The following is a 17,248-nucleotide window of genomic DNA, read 5'->3' on the forward strand; positions in this document are numbered from 1 at the left end:
GCAGTTAGGAAAAGATGATATAAAAAAAAAATAGGCCAAAAGAACCCTACGCACCTGTAGGGTCAATAACAGGCCGATAGCCGCCAAACCCATCACCTGAACCCAAGGGAAATCCGTCCAAGAGGTCATGTAGATGGGAAGGAGGCAGAGGTTGGCGAGAAGCCCCATGCATACCTGAAGGATCGGCTGTCGTTGCCGATGACGGAGGAGGCATGGTGAAGGCCGCCGCGGTCGCCGCTGCGGAGTCCGCAGCAAAAGTAACCGCCGGCTCAGTGAAAGATGCGGTAAATATGGCACTGACAGCCGGCGGTGATGTCATCACAGCTGGAATAGTTGGCTCAACGGAGTGAGCAACTGAACCAGCGGAAGCAGGCGTAGGCGTAGCCGCCTGGGTCGTCGCCTCAGGTAGGCTGACCAAGCCTACCGTCATGGGCGGGGAGGTACTCCTCCCCGCTCCACCCTGGAATGCGGTAGCATCAACGCCTGCACAAGGAAGATAAGTATTAATGATGGAAAGCTATGAAGTTAAAAATAAAGGAAGTTTGTACTTACGGGTTTTCTTGAGCCTAAAAGTGCGGACAGGCGGGGACGAACCCGATGGAGCCGGCCTCTTTGCGCCGCTCACCGTCGTCATCCTAGGCTCTCCGGAGGTTACAGTCGCAGCCTCCGGAGCAGTGGTCTTATTACCACCGGGGTTCCCCGCCACCTCCTCGCTCTCGGTCTCTGAGTCAGACCGAGGCACCGGATCGGCAGTGGAGGCCACCTTCGCCTTCCCCTTCCCGCTGGCAGCCTTCTTCTTCCGCACCAACGAAGGACCATCTGCGGATTCCTCATCAGAACACAGGATTAGAGGAATTCCAGCAGAGGTTTCAACATTGAGGGGTCGAGGGTTGAATAACGCCTTACCTGGCCGCCTGGCGCTCAGGATCTCGTGGCCTGGCGGGTAGACCTCCACGAACCGATCCGCCGTCTGTGCAAGGATGGGCAACTCGTTCTCATCTATAGCACGAGTACCCATCCGAGCGGGACTATCAGCCTCCCGCGGATACAGGAGCGACTACAAGTCGTTCCCCTCTGAAATAAAAGACAAAACAGTTAGAAGACAAACAAATATAAACAAAGAAGACAGACCGTACCGTAAGGGACAGAGTTCAAACCGTATTCAAGGACGATCGGGATCTTTTGCGCATCCGCATCCTTCCACACCCGGCTCATCCCGAGCATCACCATCCCGGACTCCGCAAAGCGGTAAACCGGAGATTGGACTCGGGATATTTTCGAGAACCATTCCGCCTCCTGATAGTTAGAGGCGTGAAGGCTGGGGAGTGCTTGCCCATTCTTGAACTTCATGGCAAGGGGGATGGCGCGAGCGGAGATAAAAAAGAACTCCCGCTTCCACGAACGAAGACTGCGCTCGGTTGCGCAAATCTTCAAACCCTTTATACGGGTTATCAGAGTATACCACCCCTGGATGCACCTCCAAGAGTAGAAGGTCATCAGGCGGTCGACGAAGGGCTCAATGCCCAGAATCCGGCACACCCACTCGAAGTGGCGAATCTTCGCGATCGCCATCGGGTGCACCTCGGTCAGGTGTACACCGTGCCTCTCTAGGACACGGTACACAAACTTTGTCAATGGGAACCTAAGATTCCCATAGACAAAGAATGCGGCATATACCCCGATCTTGCCTCTGGGGGCATCATACACCGTCTGATGAGGTTCAGGAAACTCAGGCTCGAGAGACTCGAGCATGAACTTCCTGACGATGTACTGATATAGATCGACAGGCAGAGCACACTGGCACTCGCCAGCAGTACTCTTGTCATCCTTGTCGGACGTGGATGACGGGTGCTCGGCGTGCACCCCAGCCTCCTGGGCTGTACCCTCAAGATCGTAAGCAGAGGACATCTTGCAGGTATGAAAAAGAAAACGATTTCAAGAGAATGCTCGACTGAAAAGGTGATTATTCGCCGGAAATCGTTTTGAAGATGAAGAGAAAAGTGAAAGTGTGGATTTCAAAGGACCCTCTCCCCCTTTATATACTAATCGCAATTAATGCGGTGAATTTAATGCGGAAGAGAGAGAAATCGCAGGTGCAATGAAACTATGACACGTGGCAAAAAGCAAGCTGGCAACAGCTGTTGAAAGGACGCGTGCCAGTAATTTCGCGGCCACGCGCCCGAAAATTCGCACCCACGCGCCTGAAAAAGCGCCTGGAATGACCATATACTGTCACGTCGCCATAACTTCCTGCACGTCCTGACACTGTCAGAAGAAACCGTCAGATGACGTTTCAATAGTTTGGACTGTTCTTATCCTTTCACCAACTCTTCGAATTTCAAAATTTCAAAAAGATTCAAAAGCGGGAAAATACCCCTTACCTTGGCAACCAAGTAACTATAAGACATGTGCGAGTAAAGTGTTAAGGCAAAACCCTTCACATACTTAGCACCCGCAGTGAATTGACGCCAGGAATACCTTGGAAGTAAAGTAACCGTAAGACGAGTGCGGGTACAGTGTCAAGGCAAAACCCTTCACATACTTAGCACTCCGCAGGGAATTCAAACCAGGAAGGATCTTCTGGGCCATGCTTGCGGAAACGGGAATAACATCCCCGCATGGCGGGAACGTCGAGAACTATATTGTTTGAAACTCCAAGATGGAATTGGTGGTTTTAACATAATTGATCACTATGTTGAAAACTACCAAAACCCCATGGAGAATCCACACAAGTGGGACTCAACGCTCCTGACTTGCGAGGAGGTTACAGACCTACCCGCTTCATACCCAAAGATCAAGCAGAAAAGTCGGGAATTTCTGCGTGACATTAGGAAAACCGCGGGAAGAATCCCCACGGAAAACCTTAAAACTAAAAACCCTTTTCAAAACCCCTTGCTAGTCCAAAAGTTCACCTCACTTATTAATAATTCATGAGAAGAACATTGGACTGGGGGGACTTGAAGAGGTAGGTCCCAGCAGAGCCCAGTTGGACCCGCAACTCACCTTGAACAGGGACGTTTGCGCAACGACCAACTGCTTCCGCAGGACCCACCATGCTCAGAGAAGACCTTACGCGCAGTACGCCAGCTGTACCCGCAGGGAAAGCCTCCCAATGGTGAAGTACCCCGCTTGTTCCCGCAGTTGCGGATACAAGCCATCAGGGAAGGCTACCCGTACTGATAGCAAGGCTACACGCACAAGGCACTAACTCTTGCTACTTCAGTAGTCACCTGAAGGAATGAGCAAGGCGGGAATACTCCCGCCCAAATGAGCCAGTCCGTATGCTTCTGGAAGATCTTTTGTACTATACCTACCAAGGTATGGGCAAAACAGACGATCTGACCAGAGACGCCCATGAACCAATCACAGGGTGACAGCTCACCGACAACAGTACGAGGAGGAGCACCCTCTAGTACTGTTTGTCACTATTAGCCGCTGCCTACTCACCAACCCTTACTGTGGGACGTGCGCAGCCTACAGTTGGTGGAACAGTGCATAGCCGGCAGTAAAGGAACAGTATACAGCCGACCTTGTCACTGTCGGCCGCAGCCTATCCACCAACCAGCATGGCTTGTGCGTAGCCCACTGTTGGTAGAACAGGAATACTATTCGGCCGGCTGTACCTTCTAGGAAACCTACCTTCGGCTATAAATACTCCAACACCTTGGAATGGTAAGGACATCATCTGATATCTCATTATCTTATCTTATCTAGCAATCTCTTAATATACACTTATATTTAAGAGCAATCTAGTCTGATTCTCACGCCGGAGGGTGGTCACAAGGAGTTACCCCCCCCCCTTCTCAGTGACGAGCTCACGGTGTCTGTTTTGCAGGTCATCGGAAGAATAACCATCTTGCCGGACACAACCCTCGTGGGAAACATCTATTTAACCCCCAGATTATCCGTAATCTGCCCGGGGTCACTTAGTGTTTCTTCAGTTTCAAATAGAGAATTGTATGATCTTATAATTTGCTGTATGTTGTGGTTAGCAGATATAATTTAAAAACAGATGGGTAGATGGTCATTTTATGATCATATTTAAAATAAGGGTACAAGTATTCATTCGATTTTCATAATTTTTTTATTCAATATTGATTATATAGTATGCATGACACACTTGTTCTAATAATTTTTTTAAAAACTTTTAAGAGCATCTTTCAAATCATGTTATCATACTATATTTTCTAACTTTTTCGCCTTATATACACGAGATTTCATAGTTCAATTAATCTTTTTCATGTGTTGAACTACTCTGTATGTGTGCATACACTACTTAAGAGATTTCTCATTAGGGTTTGTATCCAAGAAGTGATTGTTGTTCATCTAATTGCAATAACTTTTTTATAAATAAATCCACCAAAGTTGACTAGAAGGCATTTTGGGTATGCTTTAACAGACAATCTAACCATGTGTGTAGTAAAAAACTGTACACCCAAGGATACACAAAGTTCTTTAGTCATTTTCATGTGGGGTGTTTCCTCTTTTGGACGTATACAATGTTATAATGAAGTGTCGCGAACATACATGTTGCACACACCATATGTTAGAACTTAGATGTGTTATCATCTGTTTGTAATATAAAGTAGTGAAGTACCCCTTAAATTTGTCAACTGGTTAGAAAATGAAATTTGCATAAACTTTGGAAACGATGAGTTATATATAAAACTGCACACATGCAATGTCTATAGTAATGACAGTTCAAGAACCCGCTACATATAAAACAACTTATGTAAATGATACTAGGATACTAGAGTAGTTGTGTACTTATCATGTAAGCTTATGGTGTCTTTTCGTCAACTTGCTTGAGAGGTGTCACTGCTGGTAACTCTATATAGTCAAAATCTTCTGTTATTCCCACCTGAAAATCAAATGTTAACCATGAACCAAGTTAGAGAACATATATTTCTCGGAAACTCATAGTTAATTGTTCTTTTAAAAAATTAAAATCAAGTTAAGAAGTTTTGAGTAAGAAATAGCACTTCAGAGCCAAAATCATAGTGACACGATTTCTCTTAAGAAACTGGTCAAATAAAAAAAATATAGTTTAAAAGGAAACAGATTAAGAATACAGTCATTCAAAGTTTATATTTAACGCATTAGCACTTCAGAGCCAAAATCATAGTGACACGGTTTCTCTTAAGAAACTGGTAAATTAAAAAAAAATAGTTTAAAAGGAAACAGATTAAGAATAGAAAGTCATTCGAAGTTTATATTTAACGCATAAGGCCTCCTAAATTAATATTCTTAAAAAACTAATCTTTGTAATCATATTTGGAATATATTATTAAAACTAATCTATTATCAAAATATAATAATCCTTGTAATCATATTTGGCATACTAATTATCAGAAATAAAGTTAATTTTTTTAAGAAATTAAAATTTACCTCATTGTACAAGTGTTCAAGCTGCTCTTTGGCCTGAGGAAAATTGTTAGAACACCACTGGCGCAATGTGAAAATATTGTCTGCAGAATATATCAATGGCACAGTTAAGAATACCCAGTGTAAAACTATAACTTGGGTGGTGTTTGGTTTGAGGGTACTGGCTTGATAGTGTTAAAAAAGTACGTTTTGTTTAATGCTATGGAGTTGATGCCCATATATAAATTGGGTATCCTCCATACTCGTCTTAACGGTTGTGTTTAGAAATCTACACCCATATCCATTACACGCCTTGTTATCAAACTCATACATTTAGTGATTCCTAAGTGCAAACCAAACACCACCTTAATGTGAAGGAGGTCAAACCTGTCCATCTGTTAGACGCTTCATGGGCAACCTTAATAGCTTCCTCTGAAATCAATAACAAATATTTCAGCATGTGTTTGTTTACAAGCTAGTAAATATATGAATTCAAATACTCAAAAGAAATGTGTTCTACTAGATTATGAAAAAATAAATTTTGGGTTATTTACACCAAAGAAAATACATTTTGGTGTAATTAACCAAAAAGTATAATGAAGAAAAAGAAGAAAAAGAAGACACTTAGTTCATTACTCATTGCTTCAACTGTAGCTGGATCATTGTCTGCATATTGTCCCATTTCTTTCTGAAATTAAGATTAGTTACAATGGTCAGATTCTTTAAGTTATATACTATATAGCGAGAGAGAATGAATGTGAACCTACTTTCAGTTCGTTATACTTTTGTTCAATGTCTTTCAGCTCACTCAAAGCCTCTTCTCGTGCATCCTGTTAAACATTGAAGTTAAAAGAGTATTAGTCAAAATAATTATATATCTTAAGTTATTCAGGGTTAGTGAATAATTTAATAATAATATAAAAAAAGTTAAGTCACCAACTTACTGAATCCTCTCGTCCTTTCTTTAGAGACTCGCATTGCTCCACAAGCTCTACATGCCGCTTCTTGCTGCTTTCAAGCTCTGACTCAAGTTTCTTTGTAACATTTCTTAGCTGTCAAATGAAAATGCATGTATAAGACATAAAAAAGAGAAACAATATTTATTTATATGTGATTTAATTCTGATGTAAAAGATTACTTTACCTGATTCCCAGCACAACTAGGAAGACTCCAAAAGTATATCTGAAAATTTTGAGATTAATATAGATTTATGAACTATTATACTGAGAAACAGAAACAGAAATTCTGTCTTACCGAGGTTCCGATCTTGTCTTTAGAGACCAAGTCATCATCCACTAGACTTTGGATAACATCTTTGACAGATTGACTGATGACACCCTTTTTGGGACCCAACTTTTCAAGTTCCTTGAGCTGACATTTGTACAAAAATGCATGCATGAATATAAGTTTCAAACATAACAGCCAGCCTTAAATTTGAGACAAATTGAACATTGCAATATAAGACCTTTATTGAATCATTTGATAACAAAAGAGTAAATCAATGAATCCCAAACCTATAATACATAAGGCCTTACTCTGCATCCAACTTATGCTAACACTCACAACAAGATATTTGTAATTTTAAAAATTCAGATATGCAAGTGAGAGTAACACCCATAATTTCTACATGATCCAACTGCTTGAAAATGAACATTTATCAGCTTCTTTCATAAGCTAAGACATGTGCTAGAATGTATGTGAGACAAGAGGGTGGTGAAAATAATTCTATTATTACATCCACAGACACTAGTAAATGCCTCAAAGAATACCAAAAATTGTAACAAACCAAACAACAAAATGCTCGTGATCTAACATTTCGGTCAATGAAATGTGTACCATACAAAATAAAAATACTGATGCAATTCAGGGGCACAAATTAGCAGATAATAATAGTAGTAATTATGTATTTTAAATAAAAACTGTAAATGAAAATGGTATTCTATACTCACCAGGTAAAAGTCTTGAGAGTCATAAAAGATTTGAAGCATCTTCTCCCGCTTCTCTTCCAGTGACAAACCTCTTTTCTTGGACTATGCCAACATGAAAACAGTAGTAAATAAAAATAAGATATGCTTAGTAATAGTAGAAGCGATTTGAGCAGCAACATCATAATCAATGTAGTTATAAGATCCACAAACAATATAAACAATTTGCAGCCACACACATCTGAGAAACAAATCAATCGAACTCTGTGGCTACTGTATTCAACATAGCTTTTGTGCTTTGGTTTAACAGATTAAACCATTTGATTATAGCTTAATTTTTAGTCTAAAGAAGCTACAGAGCAACACTCGGACACTATAATATGTCCAATCACAATTTCTCAAACTTATTGACATATACTCACCCAACAACATCTGCTTATTCCCGTAAACCTTCTAAAATCAAACAAAACTAGGGCACACATATTAACCAATAGATTTCTTCTAGTTCTCAATTGAAGCAACTCTAGGACACGAAACGAATCGACGTCGCATTTCACATATCTAGATTCAAAACTACCTCATCAACAAATATAATCGAAAATATGAACAACTTTTAACACCTAAAATGCGTGTTCGTATATGAAACGCTAGCAAAACAATTACCAGAACAGATTAACTGCACAGTACATTCACAATGTTGCTCTGTGGCTACTGTATTCAACATAGCCTTTCTGGCTTCTGCTTTCCCTCACCAGATTAAACCATTTAACTATAGCTTAACTTTCAGTCGAAAGAAGCTACAGAGCAACACTCGGAGACTACAATATGTTCAAACACAATTTCTCTAAATACTTATTAACAAATATTCACCCAACGGCATCTGCTTATTCCTGTAAACCTTCTAAAGTCATACCTCCAGTTTCATCATGTTCAGTGAAACAAAATAAAATCAAACAAAATTAAGGCACACAAACTAACCAATAGAATTTGGGCAAGTTCTCGATTGAAGCAAAGCTAGGCGACGAAACGGAACGAAACAATCAATCACAATCAATGTGATGTTATGTTAAATTAACACCGCATTTCACATATCTAGATTCGAAACTACCTAAGCAACATATTAATCGAAAATATGAACAACTTTTTACACCTAAAATGCGTGTTGGTGTATGAAACCCTATCAAAGCAATTATGATGTTCTTCGGAAACTTAATTTAACTACTGATTCCATCGCGATTTGGAAAACTCGAAACGAAACCAATAGATTGTTTTCGTTTGCACAAATCTAACCTAAAAACGATTAATCTTCAATAGATAATAGATTGGCTATGAACTATAGAATATTAAACCAGCGTGAGTTTGTTAGATGTACATACCATCGTGATTCTCGAAGCTTCCGCAGCTGAAGAAGAAAACTGATTAGTGAGATCGAATGATTTGTTATGTCTATTTGCAATTGAGTTTGGCGGGAAAGTGGAAAATATCTGTGTGGTGAAATTTGGGGTGCTTGGGTATACTGATATGGCTGAAAAATGATGTGGGCTCGAGCTTGACTTGTCAACTAATCGAGCCGGAAAATCAAGGTTGATTGAAACCTGAGCTTGAGCTCGTTGAGCCGAACTTGTTTATTTTTTATTTATGTTTTCTTTTTACGAATACTATTATATAAAAAACAAAGATGTAATTTTAAACATCAATTTATATACCATAGAATTTATTATATTATATATTTTTTATAATGTTTTAAAGCTCGAATGGCATAATAAATACATTATTTTTACTTTTTTTCTTATTTTGTTATGCTATTATTATATACTAAAATTCAGGTTTAATTTAAACAAGCCGAGCCAACCCCGGCTCAAGCTCGTTCATTTAGAAATCGAGTTGAGTCAAGTTTTGTACAGGCTATTTTTGAGCGAGCTTCGAGCAGGGCACAAACTTTTTGAACAGTCCTTAGTATACTGCAAGTAGAATATGAAAATTAGATTTTATCACTAGCCAATATTAATTTTAACTAACAATATGACTAGTGCGGTAATTCCAACTTTTTATTTTTTAAAAGTTAAGTACGATTTCATCCATGCGGTCACCGGGTGGATGCATTTTGCAACCTCACCTTCGAATTCAAGCCACCTGCACCCCGACACCTTCAATGTGATGCAATTTGAGCTCTGTCGTCATCTCCACGTTAATGGGTCCGTTATTGAGAAGGCTAATTATGTAATTATGCCTCCTAGTGGCTATAAATATTGTATGAAACCCCAAGGTTTACTTATATTCATAGTTCTTGGACCGATCGTCGTTCCCAAGTTTCAAACTTCATCGTCAACCATGTGCATTGCAAAACTGGAGCTTATTTTCTTCTAATGGCAGGTGGAATTTGGAGGATACGTTGACCTAAAGAGGAATTTGCAGCAGCGTAACATAGATGCCGATCATGATATATTTCAATGTAATGGTGATGATGACGACCACAACCTTGAGAGAGGTGGTAACAACGGTAAGAAGGAAAAAGGAATCCAATTGGAAGTGATGCATCATGTAATCCGTTTTATATTGGTCAACTTATAACAAATAAAGAAGACATATTTATACAAAGAAAAATGAACTATTAACGTATAGAGTAGTGTGTTTGGGTAAAATCAGAGTTCAGTCAAAGTAGTCTAGTCATTTGAAAGTTATTGTTATTACAAAAGTTGAGCATGTTAACTCATGTTGAGTGTCGATTTATACATTTAGGTTGCTAGGGGCTAAACCTGTGGAACCCATGTAAAAAGCGTGACACAAGCATTCACCTTCGTTTTTTTTTTTACAAGTAGGGGCGGATTTGTTAATGGTTAAAATTCCAATACAAAATCATAGGACTAAATCAAAATCCAAAATTGAGGTTTCAAAATAGCAACCCATTAGAATTCTCAAATGGCATATATCAATAAGATATTATTTGCTATTGGTTTAATTTTTTTTTATTTTTTACTTATTCCAGTTGTATTTGACCTATTCACTCCCAGAAAATAAAAATGGCACTAAATTTAGTTTTTGTTATTTTTCATAAGAATTAGGATTGTTTTCCATTTAGCATCACATTTTGCAGTAAAACATCAATATATAAACAAATACCCGCATCATATAAAAAATATTCCTTTAGTGACTTTGTTTATTAATGTTAAATGATGGTGGTCATAACTCATAACACACTACTTGAAATTGCCGGTCAAGGACGTCAGATAACAACCGTAACATAGCATAAAATCCAAAAAATGTCACATAACATAAAATCCAAAAATTAAGTAAAGATAAATTTTCTAAATATCCAGTCAACATATAATATTTGTTCGTATGACTACAAGAAACTTAAGCAATGTTAGGAAGCACAGTTGTCACAATTGCAGGTCACGGGGACGAAAGAACAAAGGCCGAAAGGTCTGTTCGGAAGCGTGCAATCTATGTTATAACAGCAAGGCATGTTTGAGCAGGTTTTTGGATCTGAAGCCACATGACAACACCTGCACTCATAGCATATCTTGAATGGAGAATACTTCGTACTCAGCCACTCTTTACTCGCCAACGTCATGTATTCGATCTTCCCAATTGGCACGGGGCTAGGCAATGACACTGGTGATGACACTGGCACTGACACTGCACCTTCAGCCGTGTTTACTTCTATGGGATGTGCATGCATGTTGAGCAGGTTAGAACTTAATTTGTGCATGAGTATATTATATAGAATTTGTTTGAGGTTTAGCATTATGGAGAAGTTGTTTATAGGTGCCTTTTGGATTTGTACAGGTTTCTAGGTACTTTGCTGGTTGATGAAATAGGCTCAAGCCCACTTGTTTTTTTGATAATTATGTTAACATGTAATTGATTTTTTTAGTTGTTCATTTTTAGGTTACTATTGGTGATTTGAATATAAATTATAGGTGTTACTATTGGTGATTTGAATATAAATTATAGGTGTGTAAGATATGTGTAAGGGAGTAAGAGTACTTGTTGATGAAAATAATTTATCTCATCTACTAGTGGCGACGAATAAGAGTGAGTTGGATTTTGGCTCTCGTACCATGTTGTTTTCGCACTTGTTATAGGCGATTAGCCCAAACCTCACTCTCCCGGCCTAGCTAGTTTGCCGCCTAGCTTTTTAAACTTGTTGGATAGTGGCAAATAAGGGATAAACAGGTCTGGTAGTGACGAATAAGAGAGAATGACTCATCCTTAAACAACAATGTTTAATTCTGGTAGTGACGAATAAGAGAGAATGACTCATCCTTAAACAACAATGTTTAATAAAGTATTATGGATAGATCGATGGAGCTACAAAAGAGATACTCCCATCCTCTCTTATTCACCACTATCAAACTCTCTCATCCTCTCTTATTTGCCACTACCAAACCTATTTATCCCGAATTCGCCACTGCCAAACGAGGTATAATAGATAGGGGGCAGGATCGGGAAAGTGAGGTTTAGATTAATTGCAAGTAGCGGTTGCTTAAAAAACATGGTCATCCAACTCACCCTTATTTGCCACTAAGAGATGAGATTAAGGATTTTCACTTACTACTGGTACTATTGCATTCCCTTACACATCTCTTACACCCCTACAATTAAAACTTAATCACCAATTGTAGATGGGAAAGCCCCATATGTGATTTTTCTCTAATTGTTTTAATATTTAACTATTTTTTAAATCAGAAGAAACGTTTTTGTTAGAAAAAAAAACTTGTGGACATTCTGTGTGCATGTGTTAAAAAATAAGAACCCTGTTTTCTTTTAGATAATAAAAACACAATGTTTTCCGATTTGTAAATAAAAAATTGAAAAAACCTTGGTTTATGATAGTGCCTCTCGATCCTTTAAAGGTTGAGGATTCGAGCCCCATAGTGAAAAATAGTATAAATTTAAAAGTAAGATTAGGATGTTTGTTAACAGCTTATAAAAATATAACAAGCTTAAGGGACTTTGATTTAACTTCCTCAACCGGCGGAGTACCTAGAAAGCTATGCAAAGTTGCAAACCCAAACACCACCTATAGATACACTTTGCTAAACCACCTAATATGATTAAAGTGTAAAAAACTAGATTTAACAATGATATAACTTTGTTTGAAGATGTTAATGATGAGCAACAGCAAAAAGAGATGTTTGGTTGAAAGGTGTTTCATGGCAGCCATGCTAAAAATCGTCACAATTGAGAGAGCCGAAGAAATATAACATATAAACAAATTCTTAGAAAGATGACACTATAGTAACCTAAATTAGATTATACGTGAATTTTGTTAAAAAAAAATTAAAAGTTTTGTCTCCTAAATTTATGAGGTCATTAAATGTATAATTACTGCGACCATATAAAAAGTTAATGCTTTTATATTCTGTGAGCATCTTTGATCTTTCGGACCAAGCTAAATAATAAACAAGATAAATCATGACACGAGTATAAAACCCGAAATACATATAACCAAGCTAAATACATATAATCGGTTTGATCCTTGCTGCTTCTCAGCGACTCAGCCTATTGCAGACCCTACATTGTTTTGGAATACAACTGTATTAATTTGGTTTGGTAATTATAAAACAGACTTATATTTAGATCATATTTCTTTCCATGTATTTCTTTCCATGCATGTATCTTTTTTTTTTCTTTCTTTCCATGTATCTAGCATTGATTGTTAATTTGTTAATATTCTATCTCAAAATAGGAGTTTGTAATATAATTAGGGATATGCTAAACGTACCCCTGCTCTACTTGTCATACCTCATCTCTTGAAGTTTCATTCTCTTTAAGAATTTTATTTGACATATTACTTCCTCCAACATTTATATTAGACAAATAAGATGTAGTAACATGATTTTAACCACTTAAAGCTGAAAATTTTGTTTCTCAAACTTGATGTATGCTTGCAAGTTATAAGCAAAGATGATTAACTATGCTTATAGAGAGATTGGTTAGGGAACTTACAACAAATCGAGTCGCTAGAAAGTGGACGAAGCCTTGGGTTAGGGATGAGCATTTGCTACAACAATTGACATGAATCGTGTTTCGAGCATAAACATGCCATCTTTCAACATGAAAATTCTTGTGTAATTAGTCCAGTTAAACAACTATTCTATCTTTCATTACAAAAACTTAAATATAAAGAAGCTAGCCTATTATTATGTTAGCCTAATTAACATCTTTCGAGCTGCATAAAGTCATTAGAAGATATGTATACAGCAAAACCAACAATCCATTGTCGTCCAGCGGTTAGGATATCTGGCTTTCACCCAGGAGACCCGGGTTCGATTCCCGGCAATGGAACTTTTTTTTACTGGGTTATTGCACATGCCATAAATTTATCAAGTCTTATTACAAGTGCCCGATTAACATACTAGATTATATATTGTCATGAGTGTTTTAGATAATTTTTGTTTCTATATAGTATTTAAGTATTAAAGACGGCTATTATGGATGCCATGGTCCATCTAGTTAGATAATTTAAACCAAACCGCTGGGTTGGCTAGGTCGGTCAAAGCGGCCAAAACATTTATTTATTTATACCTCGCTCAATTCAGTTTATCCCGACATGTCCTAAATGATAAACTGGAAATCAAATTGTCTTACATCTAACCTGCCGATTTGGTTTAAGTTAAAAAGTTCAATGAGTTTCGATAGTCTTTTAAACATCACTATATTGCGATAACCTTTAATGCTCACATTGATAAACGAATCAACCAGGCGCGTCAATTGTGTCTTGTTGGTGGTTTGAATTCGTCAACCCTAACCAACCCTTATATTTATCCGTGTTGTGTTTGACCTATTTAAAGTCGCGTCGTGTTCATGTTTGTGTTTTGTATGAATCTGTTTAATATTTTAATTTGTGAATATGAATAATAACTAGTGATTTCGTAACAATTTAAACAATCATTAATCCGACTCAAATAAAACTTATAGGAAACAACAAATAACCAAATATTTAACTACAAATATTAACACTTTTTAAACTATAAAATCCGAATACAAACATTTATAAAACCCTTAAATGGGGTTGTGTTCAGCTCGTTAGCAAACCGAAAACATGTATTTTATCGTGTCGTGTTCGGCTTGTGTTTTGGGCAATGTCATGAATTGTCACCCACCCACTCACCACTAAAAACACCCGAATAGCCGTTACACATATTAAGTTATTATACATGTTGAAGTCAATTACTAAGTGTAAACGGTTATTGGATTAACCGGTTTTGACCATGTTAACAATTAATCAGTTCGGTTTATCAACGTCTCATCAATACAAGTACATGTATTATTAACTTTAAAATCAAGTTCAAGCCTTGTTAAACTGTCTCGTTTAATTTCAAGCTCGAGCTTCAAACGACCCTGACTTGACTCGTGATAAGTAAGAAACAAGACCCTACACGTGCTGCGCTAATACTATTCTCACACGTGCGAACCCCCTCAACTTTTCATCTTCGTCACTCCAAGGGGGTGTTTGGCCTAGCTTTTATTTTTTGGCTTATGTTTATATCCTTACACAAATAAGCTAAAAAAACCATCTTCAAAAAAGTTTCGTCAAATTCGCTTGTACAAACTAATAAGCTTAAACTTAAAAAACTAAACCAAACACCAAATTAAACTTATTTTGTAAAAATAAGCTAAAAAAATATAAGCTTGGTTAAAAAAGCTAGGCCAAAAAAGTCTCCAAAACCCCCAAATATCGTGGCACAATCACCTCCCAATTTTGCTTCAACTGCTCGATCAGCGCAATTTCTATCTTCGAATATCATGCATCGTGCCGCATTTTCTAGACTCAGAACCCTAAATGTAAATGTAAGTAGTAGTGAATATTAATTTTTAACTCATTATTTGTTGTTTATGTTTTCATGTTTGTGCTGATCGCCACGTATTTTACACTCTCGTAGTTAAATGATTTGTGTGTGTATTTGTAGTAAATACTCTCACAAGTCACAATTAATTTAATAGCCTTAACGTAGGTTAGTGTGTGTCATGTATAAATTATAATGTGATTTATACAACTATATACGTTTAAATTACATAATATGGCAAAGATATAGCCGTATAGCTAATTTCTATTGACTGTCATAGCGGTGTAAACTAGCCAAGCCGAGCCCAAGCTCTACTAGGCTCGCGCTGGGCTCGTTTGGAGCTATTTTCTAAATCTCGAGCTGAGCTCACGAGTTGATTTTTCAAGCTCGGACTCGGCTCGTTTGTTATTGATTAGTTAATTTGTATACGTTTTTTATTGTTTTTATATATTTTGAGAACAACCTTAAACGAGTCTAAGCTTGGTTTGAGCTTGTGTAGTACCTTAAACGAGCCAAAGCTCGGCTTGAGCTTTGCTGTGTAGTGTGAATTTAATACATAGAAGTTCAAAAGAGGTAAAACTTAAAAATACACAAGGCTCGAGCCCGGGCTCAATAACTAAACGATCTTTACTTGAGGCTTGGGCATGGCTTGAGCTCTAAAAAGCTCGGCTCGTTTTGAGTTTTTTTATCGATCGGGTAGGTCGCAAGTGGCTCGGCTCCTTTGCACCACTGTTGACCGATACATTTTTGTTTGCTGTTTACATTTGGTTATTCAAGGATCATATTCCAGATTTCCAGCTTAGCGTGCAATCAAGAACTTATTAAATGTGCATAAACCTTATTTGGTATTGCAACATCTGAATGTAATGTTTGAATTGACAAGAACTGTAAAGAACTTACTGTACTATAGTGTGTAGTATTATGTTACACAGTACAAGTCGTTAATGCATGTGCGGCAAACGTGAGACTAAGACAGCCGGTTTTGGTAGTTTTTTTCTTCTGATATGCATTGAAGATGAACTTGAATCAGCTGAAAAAAGACATACGACCTTGGCAAGAACGTCGTTCCGCATAATATATGACTCATGCTCCTTTAGGTTCTTTAAATTACCCTATCGCGTGCGATAAACATGAGTCATGAGTGTCCATATTTATAGCCGGTTTTGAATATTAATGTAGAAAGAGATAATTGGTATAATTTGCTTGATTCTCATTATCACCAAACCGGTTACATATATACACAGGAAATCTCATTTAATTAGGGATGAAATTTTAACTAACAATATTATCTATATTTAACCGATATACATGCCAACTATACAATATCTATTAGACCTCCGCAGTCGAAGCTGGAGGTTCACGAAGGCTGAGACTGGTACGAAAATCTTCAAATAGGGCTTTAGGAAGGCCTTTCGTAAATATGTCAGCAATCTGGTAACGGGATGGAACGTGAAGAACGCGCACGAGACCTCGTTGAACTTGTTCTCGAACAAAGTGGATGTCAAGCTCAATGTGTTTAGTTCATTGGTGCTGGACTGGGTTACCGGATAGGTAAATGGAGCTTAAATTATCACAATACACCAATGAAGCATGAGTGAGTGGCCGATTGAGTTCCAGAAGAAGGTTTCGAATCCAACAAATTTCTGCAACAACATTTGCAATACCTCGGTATTCGGCTTCCGCGCTTGAACGTGAGATGGTTGATTGGCGTTTCGAGGACCAAGCTAGCAAGTTGTTGCCAAAGTATACGCAGTAGCCCAACGTGGATCGACGAGTTTCGGGACACCCCGCCCAATCGGCATCAGTGTAGGCACGTAACGAGGTCGAGGTCATCGATCCAAGAGTAAGTCCAAGATGAGAGGTGCCCCGAATGTATCGTATGATACGTTTTAAACTATCCCAGTGCGGAAGGCGCGGGGAATGCATGTGCATTAAAACCTGTTGGACCGCGTACGAGATGTCGGGTCTCGTAAAGGTGAGATACTGGAGGGCTCCGGCCAAGCTTCTGTAAAGGGACGGGTCCTCGAATTCGGGGCATCTGAAGGAAGCTTTCCTTTAGTGTCAACCGGAGTTGCAACGGGTTTGCAAGAGGTCATGCCGGCTCGATTTATTATGTCTTGCGCGTAATTCTTTTGTGAGAGGAACATTTCGTTACCCGTTCAT

At 38.3% G+C, this 17,248-nt stretch overlaps 1 protein-coding gene and 1 non-coding gene across 2 annotated transcripts; one reads left to right on the top strand and one right to left on the bottom strand.

Moving 5' to 3' along the window:
* Positions 1-4,666: 4,666 nt before the first annotated feature.
* LOC143539893 (meiotic nuclear division protein 1 homolog) lies at positions 4,667-8,708 on the bottom strand. Its single transcript, XM_077033078.1, has 10 exons — positions 8,666-8,708; positions 7,314-7,394; positions 6,619-6,735; positions 6,508-6,546; positions 6,309-6,416; positions 6,132-6,194; positions 6,001-6,052; positions 5,752-5,796; positions 5,389-5,468; positions 4,667-4,861 (listed from the first exon to the last, which is right to left on the bottom strand). Exons 1-10 carry the CDS (start codon positions 8,666-8,668, stop codon positions 4,781-4,783), a joined length of 669 nt encoding a protein of 222 aa, XP_076889193.1. The 5' UTR covers positions 8,669-8,708; the 3' UTR covers positions 4,667-4,780.
* Positions 8,709-13,511: 4,803 nt separating this feature from the next.
* Positions 13,512-13,583, top strand: TRNAE-UUC (transfer RNA glutamic acid (anticodon UUC)). Its single transcript has one exon. It is a non-coding gene; the product is annotated as a tRNA-Glu (tRNA).
* The last annotated feature ends 3,665 nt before the right edge of the window (positions 13,584-17,248 follow it).

This window comes from Bidens hawaiensis, unplaced genomic scaffold (genome assembly GCF_021521415.1).
Source record: "Bidens hawaiensis isolate Kalapana, Puna unplaced genomic scaffold, B.hawaiensis_p1.1 tig00012085_1, whole genome shotgun sequence".
NCBI classification, from domain to species: domain Eukaryota; kingdom Viridiplantae; phylum Streptophyta; class Magnoliopsida; order Asterales; family Asteraceae; genus Bidens; species Bidens hawaiensis.

Bases quoted from the DNA above. Each gene is read 5' to 3' on its own strand.
- LOC143539893 (XM_077033078.1), bottom strand. The intron at 6,547-6,618 runs GTAAGACAGAAT...CAAAATTTTCAG, and splicing joins AAGACAAGATCGGAACCTCG to ATATACTTTTGGAGTCTTCC. The intron at 6,417-6,507 runs GTAAAGTAATCT...TTCATTTGACAG, and splicing joins CTAGTTGTGCTGGGAATCAG to CTAAGAAATGTTACAAAGAA.